This window comes from Xyrauchen texanus, chromosome 44 (assembly GCF_025860055.1).
Source record: "Xyrauchen texanus isolate HMW12.3.18 chromosome 44, RBS_HiC_50CHRs, whole genome shotgun sequence".
Lineage (NCBI taxonomy): Eukaryota > Metazoa > Chordata > Actinopteri > Cypriniformes > Catostomidae > Xyrauchen > Xyrauchen texanus.
In genome coordinates, this window is record NC_068319.1 from 15,552,874 (window position 1) to 15,569,585 (window position 16,712).

Genomic DNA, 16,712 nt, shown 5'->3' on the forward strand with positions numbered 1-16,712 from the left:
CACATTCTCCCCATATATGCACTTCTAACATAATACAGACTGTAATTTATAAATATAGAGCAATTTAGTCTGAGGTCTTCAAATTACTCATTGCATTTCCATACAAATATCCTATTTAGAATGCTAGAAAAATTGCTAAATGTGTATTAAAAAGATTAGTTCACCCAAAATGAAAATCCAGTCATTGTTTACTCAACTCCTGCATTGTTATAACCTCTATGACTTACTTTTTCTTAACACAAAAGGAGAAATTGTAAAAACAAATTGTGCTCAGTGATGTCACACAATGGCAGTTTATGATGAACACATCTTCAAGCGTCAAAAGGACACAAAATTATAACAGAGATGTCTAATAAATTATTTCATGATTGTTATGAAAGATTACGATAAGCTTTGGTGAGAAACAACACGAAATCTAATGTATTATTTTTTTTTTTTTTAAATCTTCACTGACCGGCAGATGTCGCTGTTGTCTGGTAAATGCATATGACAGTTACACAAAAGCAGGTTTTTCACACACACAGTGAGACGTTTATTTTCTCTTTTTTCAGAACCCAAACTTTATTTTATTTTATTGCTTTATTTCTTTTCAAATCATACAAGGTTAACTAAAACAACACGTTAATAACAATGACGTGTAATTTGATTAAGAGGACAAACAAACAACAAGAACAACATTTTTGATAACAGAATCAGTATAGGTTTTTTTAGTAGCAGGCTACTGAAATGATTACAAGTCATTACAAGTTCAAAACATATTAAGCCACAATTAAATTTTGAAACACAGATGCACAAGGAAATTCCAAAGAACAGACTTTACCCTCCTGATGAACACTTTCCTTCACCTGTCTGTCAACCTATCACTATCTTTCTTTTGGAAAGAGTGAGGATGACGTTTTCCCACCAAAGCCTCTAAGCAAACTTTACATTAGTCACAGGAAATATCACACTCCCCTCATAAAGATGCCAGAGCCAACAGAACAGAAGCCCTAGTCAATACATCAAGATATTTAAATGGGATTTTGTTATAAATTTGAATGAATGTTGATATTTTTCTTGTCTTACACTTTCTTGGAGCAGTCAGTGCAGTATATTTCTCCATTGTGAGATACAAAGCGCTTGTCTGCCAGGTTGAGGGAGCACTTCTTACAGTTAAAACAGTACTCGTGCCAAGAGCCATCCTGGTAGTTCACAACGTTCGTAGCCTTTCCAAATCCTGTGGGGTGAGAAAAAGTTAATTTCTTTGAAAATGAAAGAATAATGGATGTCAGTGACCCAAGGTGTGTGAATTCAAACCTGTTATGGGGTTATTGCAGCTGGTGCACTTCTTGGCCACAGTGCATTTGTAGCAGTCCACACAGTAGACCTTTTCCTCGTGGGAGGTGAAACTGGTGCCAGCCAAAGGCTTTCGGCAGGAGGAACACACAAAGCACTCAGAGTGCCATGGCTGGTCCTGGTAATTCACACCTCCTGTGGTAATGGACTGGAGAAAGAACAGCAATGCACTCGCAAACCTTTTACATTTTAAAGGAATATTTCGGCTTCAATACAAAATAAGCTCAATCGACAGCATTTGTGGCATAATGTTGCGTACGCACACTTTTACTGGTGTGTGTGAACCGGCTGGACAAATAATGAACTGAACAGATGGATTCTAAACTCAGATTTTTATTTAATTCATATTTAAATAAAAAAAGTATGTTGTTAAGCACTTGAAACATAAGTAATTTGTATCTAGCCTAAAGGAGGCTAAACTATTTGTATGTAACTAATTGAAAATGCATTCAAATGTAAGCTGGAAAAGGGAAATATTGGTTTGGGATGTGCTGCGTTTGGAGAACTTTCCATACTTTCCGAGGAACATACAGTAACTAAAAACATTTCTTAGATAAGTACAGCCTTTGAATAAAGATTTTCCGTAATGCGATGCACATTTGACTATGATTGACGTGAAATGGCTCAGTAAAACGGACAGTAGCTAAAAGACAGGCTCTGATGGACACATTCAGTAGTGGAACGAACCATTTGAGAGTCCTGTCTCATCAGAAGCAGTATTGTACAGCTGCAAACAGGTACAGCAATCTGCTGCCAGCCTCACTTCATCCTGACCCTCATTGCAATGAAACCCCAATTCTAGTCTAATAAAAACATTATGAAAAGTACATTTGCCATTCAAAATACCAGTCAAATAGAAAATCGGAGTAATCTGATGATATCAGACTATGCTGCACAAAGAATTTTTATCATTTTTGTTTTAAATACTAAATATTGAACTTCTCAATAAAAACACCTTTAAAATGATTTAAAAGTTTTTCTGAGAAGCAAAATTGTTTAGTTTAGATTTATGTCTGTGTAACCGGTCCTGCTCGAACTGCTTCGAATGGGTTTTGAACCGGCGTGTCTGCGTGTGAGGCTGCAGCCTCTAGTGTCAGTCACTAATGCGCCTCTTGAGGTCAGGGGAATGAGGTTTACACACTGCACAGCTACCTACCAGCTGGCAAAGATAAATACATTTTGCCAAGGGAATTTCAAGATATAGTCTTTGAAAACAAAGTTATATCTTAATAAATAATGTTACTTCATGGTGCAACATCTAACATTTGGGCGCATGCAGGGATAGATTACCGACCGGAACTGGGTGGGTTACTGGGCTTTAAGGTTTGGTGAACCAGTTTGACGACCCCCCCCCCCACTCGAAAACCCATCAACAATGAAAAGCTACCAGATGAAGAGCCATCAGACTCCACTCAAGATCGGTAAGTTTATACATATTTTGTTTGTTGTTCTTATGTTCAATCTTTACATAGATAGTATCTGATCAATTCAAATAGTCTGATTAAAAAACAAATAGGAGATAAGTACTGGCAAATTGATATTGCTGGGGAAAATAGCTGTAAAATGTTCAATCTTTACTAATATACCCTCCAAAAATTGGCCCCATTCACTTCCATTATAGGTGCCTCACTAAAGCCTTGATTTTTGCTTTTTAAAGAAACAGGGTGAGTCTAAATTGTTTTTTGTGGCAACATCATGCCACAAACGCTGTCAACTGAGCTTAACTTGTATTGAACCCGGAACATTCCTGTAAATTAAGACATTACTTTTCATTTAACAGAATGTTATATAAAAGAACAGCGAAAAGCTCTTGTTTTGACATGACAGCTCCATTTTTAATACAATGTTAATTGAGAAACTACATGAAGTATTTGTACTACATGGAATAAATGTATTTGTCACACAGTAGACATTTAGAACTAAATAGTGAAGGCACTAAAATTACTTGGTATATTACATTTCTATTGTTTAAAAAAAAAAATTAAGTTAATGGACATGATATCCATCCATACCATTCACAGAATCTGCACTAACCTATGTCTTTAAAACAAATGCTTAACATAAATGATCCTTTAGTCTCTCACCTTTTTGCAGCAAGCACATTGCTTGGCAAATTTCTTCTCGTGGCAAGGGCTGCAGTAGATATTGTCATTTTTTGTAAGGAAACTTTTGGAGCCGATTGGCTTTTTACACTGATAGCAGGTGAAACACTCATCATGCCATGAGTTGCCTTTGTATTCCACATTCTCAGTCCCTTTATCAAACACATGCGAGGAAAGAATAAAAAACACATTCATATATTATCCATAAATTAGGTGCTAAAATTTACTTTCACCTATATAAACCTTTATTTCACCCTAATGAAAACTATCCTTTTCATAATGCCTCACAAATCAGGTCCATATACAGTATAACCCCTTCAGGCTCCAAGTTCAAATTGAAGATTGGTTTGCTGTGCCTGAGACTTTCAAAATGCTCTAAAATGTTCTTCCTCATTTAAGACGTTCAATTGGCTTTTAATATTCATTATGGTGGATATCCAGAAATCATTACATGTAAAATGAGTTTTAGACAGACATCCAAGCACAAGATCTTGAGAGTGATGTCTTAACAGATGATTTCTTAAAGTCAAGTTAAGTCTTGTGGAGGGCTAAAGAGTTTGAATTGCTTCACCGAAATGTTCTCATCCACAAAGCTCAGTACCAGAAGAACATCTATAGAGTCTCTGACTTGCATCATAGAGAGAATAAGCCTTAATCGTTGCTTTGAGCTCCCGAAGTCAAAGGTGCGGAAACTATTTGTCACGTACCTGCCAGTATGGGCTTGTAGCAGCCATGGCAGCGAGGGGCATCCTCACGTGAGCTACACTTTCCACACAGGATCCTGTCATCCTTGATGCTGAAGGACTCCTTAGCCAGGTTCTTATAGCATTTGGCACATCGGAAACAATCCGAGTGCCAGTACTGCCCCTTATGGTGGACCTCCTATTAAGAGATTACCCAAGACTGTGATAAATAAATTATAATATAATATACGTTGACATATTGCAGATGAGCAATGTTAAAAATGCTTCTTTCAGATATAAACATACACATCAAATAGACATCTGGGTGATGTAGGTGTGCTATCAGTGCTTTATCAGTTTTTGTGGTGACCTTGTAACACAACTAGCCACAGTGGCTGATGAGCCAAAAAGTTAATATCCCTGAATATAATATCCCTTATAAACCCAGTTAGTTTCAGTCCTCAATCGGATTTGACAAGAGATGTTCCATGAGTGGTTCCATGTCCATGTGGTTCCACACTTCACTTTTTCAATCACTCCGCTTATGTTTGTGGCGTTCTAAATTAAAGTGTAAGAGCAGCGCAGATGTGTAAAAGAGCTAATTGTATGTCTTTTCATTTTTCCCTGAGACATTACATATTTTAGGCTGCAGGTGGCTACAAAAGACAATTTGTATGTGTTATGAGCCAGTTAAGTTTGACGTGAATGGAATCTGCGCACGTCAGTCAGGACTCAGCACGTCACGTCGTCACTCCATGATCACTTGGACTACTACTACTACACTACAGCTGGGAAATTCAGTTAAACTGACAGCATCTGCATTAAGGCTTATCACAGCTGAGAGACACAACAGATGGAACAAACAAAAAGATACTTAAGGGGCTTAGCTAATATCAGAGTTTTGGCATTGTGAGGAGATCTAATCAACATGGCGGAGGAGAGAACAGTTTCTATAGTGAATGACTCTTGCGCTACTGCAAAATATTCAAGGCGGGTCCACACTCGTACATCTATTTTTACACAGAGAAAATAGGATGTATTTGACCATTATTGTGTGTTATGAGGTAGTTGAGTTGACTGCGTATTTTGTGACGGTCCTTAGTTTTCCGCATTTTTTGGTTTACTTGTTCATTGAACTGTTATATATAAGCAATATCACACTTGCAATTGTGGTGTATGGCCCTACATCAGCACGGCTGTGATTACCTGCTGCGGCACTTGGCCTGCAGCCAAATCACAGCCGTGCTGATGTAGGGCCATACAGCACTCTTGCTCGTGTGTTATTGCTTAAATATGATATAATATCATAAGGACGACATAAGACAGGCATCCAGGCATGATATGGCATTTTAAATGCTGCCACCCATGGAAAAAAAACCTAAACTGACAGATAGAGATATGTCACTGTGCCTTAGAGTCAGTGCTGATTGAGCGTCGACATTCAGTGCAGGTGTTGGCACAGAACTTATCGAAGCATCGCACACAGACTTGCTTCTCATCCTTCCTCACAAACTTCTTTCCTCCGAGGTCCTCGCGACAGTAAAAACAGTTGGAACGGTCTGCCATGGTCACCCAATAAAACTGTAAAAAGTAACAACATGGATTAACTCATTCTGTTCATAAAAAGAGGTCCTAAAATTAGATCATATCTTACGTATAAAAAGTAATAGATATTTTCATGGGAAATGTTTTAACACGTCTCGCACACACCAAAGCTCTCTCCTTCTCTCTCTCACACACACACACACACACACACACACACACACACACACACACACACACAGATCTTTGTTTGGTCATAGTTTCCCCAGGAAACAGCTATGTGAGGTAATCTAATGATACGAGCATGTTTGTTCCGTTTTCCCTTAGAACAATTACATCAGCAGTCCAAATTGCTATGTAACCATAGGCAACAGCAGGTACACAATACAGCAGATGTTTTTTATTGTATTCCTGTCTTATCTTGATCTGATTCCTGGTACAGTTTATCAGTAAACCAGGTTATGTCATAGTGGCGGAGAAGATGAAAGTAAGAAATAAGATCATTCTTTCAGTTAGATGATAAATCTAATCAGTAATAACATAGTTCCAGTTTAATAAATAAGCACATAAATTGTTTAACTCACCAAAACAAATCAGCATGGGAAGAAACATTTATTATTCAGGAACTTTCCCATGTAATGTCGTTTAAAACGACATGAGGGCAGATTCCCATTCCCGATCACTAACTATGAATGAAATACTAACTTTTTGCATAAATAAACTTAGGCTTAAAACGAATAAGTGTGCATGTTTTCTATGTGGGCACATATTTGATTGGGTCAGTTGGCTGTATTCATACAGAAGTATGTCTGGTATGCATGTGGTGAGATCTGGAATGTTAACAGTTCTTTGACAACGTTAAAAGAGGGAAGCGCACACTCAAAGACAATTGAGCACTTTAAAATGAGCTTACATGACTGGTTAATTATTTTAAGTGCAGATCTGAACACATTCCAGCTGAAGTTTGAGTTCTTGGTTGGCTGTCTGTTATTCAGTTCAGTATACAGTTGAAACTAATGAAATCTAGAACATGGTGCACACCAAAGTCCTAATGGCTGAAGAAAAAATAAAAGATAAATTTACCTTCATAACTTGAGCTCTTAACCAACAGTCTTTATGAGCAGGAAACTGGTTGTTCCCAATGTTTCAAATGAGCAAGTTGGCCTGAACAGTCCATAAACTAAATGTTAAAAATCACTGCCAAAGCCAAGGTTAACTCCCATTTTCTTTCTTACAGGCTTTCATTTTTCAGTGTTTTGTATGCTTTGTGTTCCCGGCATCAACCATGGTCCTATAAAACAGTATCTAAATACAAACCACTAGATCATGTCTGGTAGCTTGGTCTAACTGTTTTACTCATGCAAATCTATTTACTTTTTATTTGTTTAAAACGGGGACAGGAGAAGTATTTAGTGGTAGATTTCAAATACAGTACTCTGGCAACTCTTACAGGATTTGGAAAATGTCTAGCTTTTCCCAAAAGTTCGAAGACTTCTGAAACATACTGTTCAGGATTCTCAGTGAACCTAACTTTTTCAGTTTTGTATTTCCTGTTCGGTTGACTTTAATGACAGTCCAGAGAGACATTTAGAGATCACATTTTAGATAATTCTCTACAGTGTGTCGAGTCAGATCCAGCCAACAGCCTCCAATCTTCAAGGCACAAAAATGACTGGCTTGTGTTTTTTTTATGTTGTATTTTATGGCCTTTCATTATGCAAAGGGCAGTATGGGGGATAAATGAAATCAGGATATGATGTGTCAGATTCAAACTCACGTCGCCAGCATATGAGTAGCATAGCTTAACCTCTTCAACTATGCTGGTCCAAAAGGGGGCACTATCTCACGAAAAAAGTTACGCTCAAAATGTTCAAGTCTCCGCATACACAAGTCAGGCATATGTGGTATTGTTGGAAAGCTTAGAATCTGAACTTTTCATAGGAAACCATTTCTTCATTTATTTGACATAAAATAACAAAATAAGGCCTAAAAAATTTTGTGTTGCTAATCAGCGGCACCTAAAGTTCATGTTGTAGAAATATAAATATAAATATAACAAGACCTTCTAATAGCTCTTAAATAGACGAAAGCTCTCATTCTCAGGAATGCGGTTGTATAGTTTATTTTGTTGCCCTAATACCACAGTTTGAAAGATTTTCAAAAGAATCACGAAGTGTGATATGATATTTGTAAGATATCAAATGCAAAAAATCTCTTTTATGTGTCGGTTGATTGCTGCTGTAAGATTTAATATCTGCTTTTACCCTAGGCAGTTTTATTTTTTAAATATATATATCTTTTTTATCCCCTTTTCTCCCAATTTGAAATGCTCAAATTCCACTACTTAGTAGGTCCTTATGGGGTCGCAGTTACTCACCTCAATACGGGTGGTGGAGGACAAGTCTCCTAGTTGCCTTTGCTTCTGAGACAGTCAATCTACGTATCTTATAACATGGCTCATTGTGCATGACACTCGCGGAGATGCCGCATGTGGAGGCTTATGCTACTCTCTGCGATCCACGCACAACTTACCACGCACCCCATTGAGAGCGAGAATTCCTAATTGCGATCACGAGGATGTTACCCAATGTGACTCTACCCTCCCTAGCAACCGGGCCAATTTGGTTGCTTAGGAGACCTGGCTGGAGTCACTCAGTATGCATTCGATTCCAACTCATGAATCCAGGGGTGGTAGTCAGTGTCAATACTCACTGAGGTACACAGGCCATGATGTCTTTAACAAAATATGCGGACCAGCAGGAAAATCATGCTTAACGAATCATCGGAAATATATGTTATCGACTATTGATGATAAAATGTTATATAGGAGCTTTCTAATGATACCTAGATTGAGCTTCTAGTCCACTCAGAGGCCAAAATATTAAATGAAACAATGGGTGTGGTGCATGTCTATGGACGAGCACATCTTTGAGGGGTAAAATGCATTAGAGCGCCACCTACATTTCAGATTGGCATTTGTGATGGAAGGTGATAGAGGAGAATTTTTTTTTCTAGTACTTTCTGCCATCTAGTGGAATATATATATATATCAAAACAACACAAAACAATTCAAGCAAAACAAAACAAACAATAGGCTTTAATCAGTTGCAATCATGAACCATGATTTGCTACTTGGTAGTTGGTTGAAGGTGGTATTGGGGGAGGGACATTCTCATTGTTGAGCGCATTTGATTGGACACAAATATGGATAGTGCAAGATGAGTCATCAACATTTTTGGCCATTTTCTGGGGGAAAGTGGAATATATTGAGGCATACATTAGCATATAGATGGCTTCAAAGCAAATAGAATTTTGATTTCATGGGAATTTAATATGATGGAGCATACACACTAATCAATAGATCCTAATTTATAGCAAACAAATACTTTGCCCTCAAGTTACCCTGTTTAAGGAAACTCACTAAATGGGCCACAGATAAGCGTGAAAGAGGTAATTTTTACAGCCGGTGATGTAATGGCTAGCAGACTACAAAGCCCTGTTTTAGTCAGATATTTTATATGATCTCCAGGGAGATGGCAGACTGTTGAGACTTGAATCCGGTTTCAGGATGACCTCATGCACCAGCATCTGGATCACAGTTGGGCAAGCGTAGCAGCCAAAGCAAACGAGAGGAATTGGAAGAGTCACACTGCTCATGAACCATTGTCTGATATGAGAGCACTTGAGAACTCGCCTGTAAGATTTCAGCTGAGAAAAAAATAGTACTGTTTAGTACTACTATACTGTTGCGTGCACTTAACATGTTTTCCTCTTCTGGTCTGGAGTTATTTATTTTCTTTGTAGACTCGTAAATATTGTGCCGCTGTGCCATGCTGTTACTTACAATGAAGGGATCAAGACTATGATGTCACCTGCTGGTTAGCTTGAAACATCGCTTTCACAATAATTACTGCAGTCTCCGAAAACCGCACACATATTAGCACGCTTTAACAGCAGACACATGTAACATTCTCAATATGCTCTAAACGGAATAGAGAGACATATGTTGTGCTGTGTTTTTATATGTTAGCTATAAAAGTCATCTGAATTGTGTATGGTAATGGAATCAGCTTCATTACACTGCTGGGAAAATTGAAGGGGTCTTGTAAGTGTGTTATGTTGGCATGATCTCCTTGCTAAAGAATGTGGTGAAATCTTGGAAACAGGAAGCCTGTGAAACAGTGGTAAGGAGAACCGGCGAGACGGCTGACCAGCGGTGTAACTCTAGTCCTCTTGATCTGCACTTCTAAATACACTTTCACAAATTAGAGGAAGCTTAAACAAGACTACTGTCACTCTTTGGGCCACTGAGGTTAATCAGGGGTCACATTTCACTACCATTCAATGATTATGATGCAAAAATAATTCATTTTTAGTGTTTCTCTATAAGTGGCCTTGTACTAACAATAGGCTACTAATTACATGTCTCTCTGAAACAGTTGATTCTGATTGGTCATTCGCAGCATTCTGCGGTCAAACATTTTTGTGTAATGACTGTACAATTGACCGTTGCTAGATTAATGTTTCTTAAATAACTCCATGGTCTTTTTATTTTTACATCAAACTGATCACACTGTGAATTTGGCGACATTAGGTCAAAAGTTCTGTTGCTGAAATCGGTCTGTGCTTACTGAAATTCCAGCCTGATCTAAAAAAATATACAGTTCGTAAACAACAAATATTACATGTTTCATTCCACGTTTGGCTGCAGTTTCCCAGTGAACTGTCCAGCAGGGGGCACCAAAATTGAGTGAAATTATGTAATCAGATGAGGTTTTAAAGGCGAATATTAGATGGATGTTTTAATGAGTGAACATACCTCCCTACAGACATCCTTACCCCAAATCAACACCTAAACATAACTTTGTTTTTTAAAAGCAAATTCGATATCAAAAGCACATTTACTGAAGCATCCACGTCACATTGTGTAACATCTATGGCACTTACTCCTAGCGTAACTGGCAGGGCTTGAGTCTCGGTCTCCGTGTCCAAAGTCCAACATTCTATCAGGTGAGCTACCCAAGAAGTTAATCACACTTGAATAAGTATGTAAATGTAGGTGAGTCTGTATTACAAGCATTTTTCAAATTATACGTTAGAGTAAAACATTTTCAATATCAGACCAAAACATTTGTTTATAAAGTCATAAACTGACATATTATCTGTGATTTGTGTGAAAATGAATAGAACACAGTTGTTGTAGCACCTCCAGTGTAACTTAAAACTTAGTTTGCAAACATGTAGTCATAGTAACGTTCATTCTGTGAAACAAGGATGCGAAATTCAAACCTCTGCCCCCAGAGGCCGAATATGGAAGTATCGTTGAGGTGAAATGGTGGTGCCAAAAACAGTTGTAAATAATGTAATACACTCAACAGAAATGCATATTTTATTAACCCTACTCCCTAAACCAAACCTCAACCCTAAACCTAACTGTTAGAGGACTAAAAATTTAATTTCAGAACTAAAATGTGAACGCAACTACTTCCTGGTTTCCATGGGACAAGAACCAATGTCTCGAAGACTGCTCTGGAAAGGTGAAAACACTTGAATTGATGCAAAATGTCTGATGGGGAATGGAACTTGTCAGTAATTCAGCAGAATGAGGCCGATTTCAAGGTACATGAACATTTGGAAGTAGCATGTCGATTTCCCTAAGGTCATGTTGTTCACATAATGAAACGATATCCATTGATATCAATATTTCATGTCCATTTATGTATTTGGCTACAGCTTTGCATCATAGTCCTGATCAGTTTATTTTGCATGAATGAATGGCTGACTACATATCTTAATTCTTATCTGACTGAATGACACTTTTGCCAACATAAAGAAAGATAAGCTCTAATTATCAGGAATATCTCAACGCTTTTACTTACTACTAATGCCTATTGTGCAATCATCTCCCTTAGCAACCTTCACAAACAGTTTATAACCGTCAAGATTTGTACATGTCAAAGAGACAAGAAAGTTATGGCAGCCACTGATACCCATCTGCTGTTAAATATGTACAGTCATATACACAGAACAGTGGGCTATAATAACAAAGAGTATGAATCCCCTGAGTTCTTACATAAATGTTTTCACATATGCTTTTAAAAAGGTCTCAATAAGCAAAAAAGTGGAGGAAATGAACCACTTTTTATCTGACATTAAGGGAATGGCAAAGGCTTTACAGGTCCCTACAGAACTGCTCCTGGAACCAGGACAATGGTGGATAATTACATGGAAACACAACTGGAACAGCATGGATTATACATGAGCAATAGATTGCTTTTATTCTTGCTCAGAAGTAATAAAGAGGAGATTCTGATAAAGTCCTGACTCATAATCAGTCCTGAGTCTGTGACTCAAACACATGAGACCGTTCATGCACCCTTGATACAATGCAATACTTGTCTTGGGAAAACTATATGTGCAAGGTTTTCAGTTCCTGTTTTGATAGTGGTTTATGCCCAAGCTATGCTTGGTGTTATTTACATCCAGGGTTGGAGAGTAACGGAATACATGTAATGGGATTACGTATTTAAAATAAAAAATATAAAATAATCAGAATACAGATACATTCAAAAAGTATTTTAATTACTGAAGAGATTACTTTGCATTTTTTTTGTCATTTTTTTCATTTAATATTCAGTCCTTTCTAATGAAAAACATTTATCCATATAAATGATGCGATCCAAAGTGCATCTGAACAGCGGTGAAACACTTTCTTATGATGTGTTACATTCATATGAGCAGACAGAGAAGTAAGTTTGAAGTAAGTTTGGAGCAGAAGAAATAGAAATAAATCTTGTGTAAATTGTCTGCTTTAAGCTAAGCTAAAATTTCTAGCCATTTTACATGCACGTCACCAGACACAATCATATTTATTATCAAGAAAATTCACGTTGGATCATAATTTCTTTTTTCTAGTAAGATCTTTGATATTAGAGCAAAAATCATAGTGTTGATGATCATTTTTGTATTGTTTTCCTGTAAAAATATCTAAAAATCCTTAAAACAAGATCAGTTTGATTTATAGTGTTTTAGAAACAACACTGCATAAGATATTTATGTTTTTCAGACAATGTATTTTTAACATGTGTATTTTGTTTTACTGTACTGACAGAGATTTTATAGTCAAAACAAGTGAATAAATCTACCAGTGCTGAAGAAGTAATCCAAAGTATTTAGAATATGTTACTGACCTTGAGTAATCTAACGTTACAAATGACATTTTACAGCATGTATTGTGTAATCTGTAGTGGAATACATTTTAAAAGAAACCCTCACAAGCCTGTTCATATCAGTGACCACACAAAATATATGGGCACTTAAGTCGCACTTAAAAAAGATATATTATGCTGGAACTTTTCTCAGAAATAACTTCACTTAATGCATTATGAACTAACAATGAACAATGATGTTTTTATAAAAAACATTAACCAAGATTAATACTGTTAAAATACACTGTTCATTGGAAGTACTTGATACCTTGTGCATTAACTATGTTAACAAAATGGAAACTTATTGTAAAGTGTTTGCTTTTAAGTTAAGCTAAAGTGTCCAATAACTTTTTATGTCCAATGTGTGTATATATATATATATTCACCTTTATGGGGATTTTAAAACCATTGACTTTAGTATCAAAAAAGCAAAGTGACTTCTGCCAATAAACAAGTGTCCAAATGGGAATATGTGTGCCCTTAAAAAAGCATGCCAGAGATGGCATGTGGGTTTCCAGTGTGCTTTCTTCCTCAAAATGTGCAAAACCTAATGACATCGAGTTATGGATATCAAAGACAGATCTCAGAATATAATATCATCTCAAGGGGTAATTCCATTCTGTACATGATTTAGACAGTGCTTCTCACCCCATCAGCCCATGCCTTGGACACGGGGCTATCCGGAGTGCATATCTTTAATAAGAAACAGATTTCAGAGGCTGAAACACATTAGATCTAAAGCATGCAGAAAAATCCTGTAGACAACGCCCCATCTTAAACTTACTGTACATACATCAGTGCGCTGTATAGAGTCACGGTTACAAGATCATAAAGGTTTCAAGGCAGCATATGCATGTAAAAGGTAACATTTGTATTGGACAGATTTATTAATAAACAGCTACATTTTATTGGGAAAAAATGTAGCGCACGTAGGCTACCTGTGATTCTTATTTTTTATAAATGAGTCCAGTTAAATTAGTTTAGCTTTACTGATGTCTTTATATATTTTGTTCTAGTGGAGTTGTCTGGCGCTGACTTGTACAGCAGAAAAAGATTAACTCACCTCTTTTTGGTGGACGCGGTGCTCAAAATCCTGTCCACTGACGCGCCAGCAGATTGTATCTGCTTTGCACTGGTTCTGCAGCAGTCCTTTAATTCCAGAACGCAAAATTATCCCTCCTACTATGGCGAAGGATTAGCTAATAAATATAAATTAGGTCATGCTAACGCTCTGCGAAAAGCCACCAATGGCGAAAACCTGCTTGTTAATATTAAACAGCTAACACTGGCGTTGAGTTCCCAATAGCAGTTGAATATTAAGAATTTTCACCACAATAAGATTTGAAATTCGAATCAATTTAATTTCGAGAGGGATGGATGCGTTTTTCAGTATTTCAAGATTTAGTCATGAATATTATGTGAGTCATTGACAAATAATTTTGTTTAAGATAATAAAACGTAGACATCTTTACAAATCTAGTTTAATACAAGTTTGTAGAATTTTTTGAAAAATCATTTAGGATAGCATTTTCTAAAAAATAAAATAATATAAATAAAAGCCTTAAACACATCAAGTTGTGTAACCATCAAGTAAAAGGTATTGAAATACTTTAAATACATCTCAGTGTACTCAATCATTAATTAAAAAAAATGTAAAACATTTTTTAAAGATAATTATTATTATTTATTATTATTTTTTTTACAAATATCATGATTTTTTGAGTCACGGAGATCAAGAAGTTTTCTTAGGATTGCTCCATATGACCTCAATGAAAAGTGCCTTTTCCCAAAAAATCTATTATTGTTTAAAAAAGATTTTTTTTTCAAGAATTACAGCTTTTAGTAAGATTCTTATTTATTTAATTTTACCACCTCCACCACACGTTTTTTAAGCCCCAGAAAAAAATCTAAAAAGGATTTTGAACTCCAGATATGGAAAACATTTTCATTATAGTAAGGTGTATTCTAGTAATTGTGAATTGCATTTTAAATGCAATTTCAAATAGCTTAATAGATCCGGACAATAAAAAAAACAACAATTTTTTTTATTTATTTTATTAACCCATATCCAAATTTCTCCTTTTAGTGGAGAAATGTCTCATTACGTTCCCTTACGACTTCAGTCCACTTGACATTGCGTTTGCATATGGGGAACAGAATCCCATGATGCCGCACTACATGACATAACTTCCTAAAGAGGAAACATGGCTGCGCAGTCTTATGGGACGACGACCGACATGTGTATGTTGAAGTGAGTGATCCTCATGATGGCCAGGAGGAGCACACTCATAATCAACATATGAGTTATAGCCATATAGTATGAATTACTCCTTATGAACCCGGATGAGAAGAGAGTTTATTTAAAATGAAGTGCTTGTGACTTATGGAATTATAACGGCCTGAATTAGGGATGCTCCGAAATTTCGGCCGCCAAAACTTTTCGGCCAAAAATGGCACTTTCGGTTTTCGGCCGAAAGAGAAAAAAGGCCAAAAATATATACCTCCTCGCCCCGCCCCTCAGTGCTCAGATTTCAATCTGGATCGATCTAGCCCTTATCACAGCGCTACCAAACAAAGGCCGATCATGTCAGCGGTGTGGAAATTCTTCAAAGTTTCTGATAAGGACATCAAATTTGCGATCTGCAGTGTTTGTTCATCAGAACTTTCAAGATATATATATATATACAGAATACAGCAAGAGATTCTACAGGAAAATGTCACAACTAGCGCAGCTACACCACAACTTGAGACGTATCTAGCTGTACTACGCCAGAAGCGACAGTCCCCTTGACTACGGGCGCATAAACAAACACCGCTTTCCTTTGCTTGCGCGGATTGCGCACAGGTATTTATCTGCCCAAGCACCAGCACAAAGAGTGAGAAACTGTTCAGTGCAGCATCTCATGTTCTTGATGAGTGTTCTGCCTTTTTGTTTTAATTAAAATTACTGTTGCATATTTAAACTTTTTGAAAGATGCTAGCTAAGTTCATTACTTGACTGTTGTTTTTCATATAATAGTTTTCTAAAACTTTACATTATTTGGATAATTGTTAATAAAATCTGTAAAATTAGATTTTTACAGAACTGAAAGAAGAATAATATTTAATATAGTTTTAATATATTTTTTGTCCAATTTTGTTGTGCTACTTTCAATAAAAGTGTGATTTGTTTTATTGGTTTGTAGTTTTTCAATTCAGATTAATTAAATTCATGAAATTAATGAAAAAGTATAAAATTAATACAATTATACACAACATTTTTTTTTTTTTTAAATAGGTAAAAATTTCGGTTTCGGTTTCGGTTTTCGGCCAAGTGCATCCTGGATTTTCGGTTTCGGCCCAGAATTTTCATTTCGGTGCATCCCTAGCCTGAATGCAGGCAGTTGTGTAAATGATGCGGAGTCCGTACTTAAAAAGGGGGCATAAGTGTATAGATATCTATCTATCTATCTATATATATATATACTATATATTCATATGGCCAATGAATAGCAAGTGCTCTAAACAGTGCTCTAAACTGAAGAAAGAGACGTTAAGTCTAGGTTGTAAAACCTTACGAACGTGTTTTGCGAGGGCCATCCTGCTGCAAAACATATGTCTTGTAAGGACACACCATTCGTCCATGCCCATGAGGAGGCCATGCCTCTAGTTGAGTGGGCTTTAACACCAATTGGGCAAGTCTGACTCTGCAATTCTTAAGCCAGGGTAATTGCATCGACAATCCAGTGAGAAAGTCTTTGCTTGGAGATGGACATTCATTTTGTGCATCCTCCATACCATATAAAAAGCTGATCAGACAGTCTGAACTGGCAAGTACGCTCAACGTATGTATGTAGAGCCTG

The 16,712-nt window shown here is 36.7% G+C and overlaps 1 protein-coding gene across 1 annotated transcript; it reads right to left on the reverse strand.

Moving 5' to 3' along the window:
* Positions 1-504: 504 nt before the first annotated feature.
* Positions 505-14,039, reverse strand: LOC127636896 (four and a half LIM domains protein 1-like). Its single transcript, XM_052117686.1, has 6 exons — positions 13,934-14,039; positions 5,531-5,701; positions 4,145-4,319; positions 3,420-3,589; positions 1,297-1,483; positions 505-1,216 (listed from the first exon to the last, which is right to left on the reverse strand). Exons 2-6 carry the CDS (start codon positions 5,684-5,686, stop codon positions 1,062-1,064), a joined length of 843 nt encoding a protein of 280 aa, XP_051973646.1. The 5' UTR covers positions 5,687-5,701; positions 13,934-14,039; the 3' UTR covers positions 505-1,061.
* Between the last annotated feature and the right edge of the window lie 2,673 nt (positions 14,040-16,712).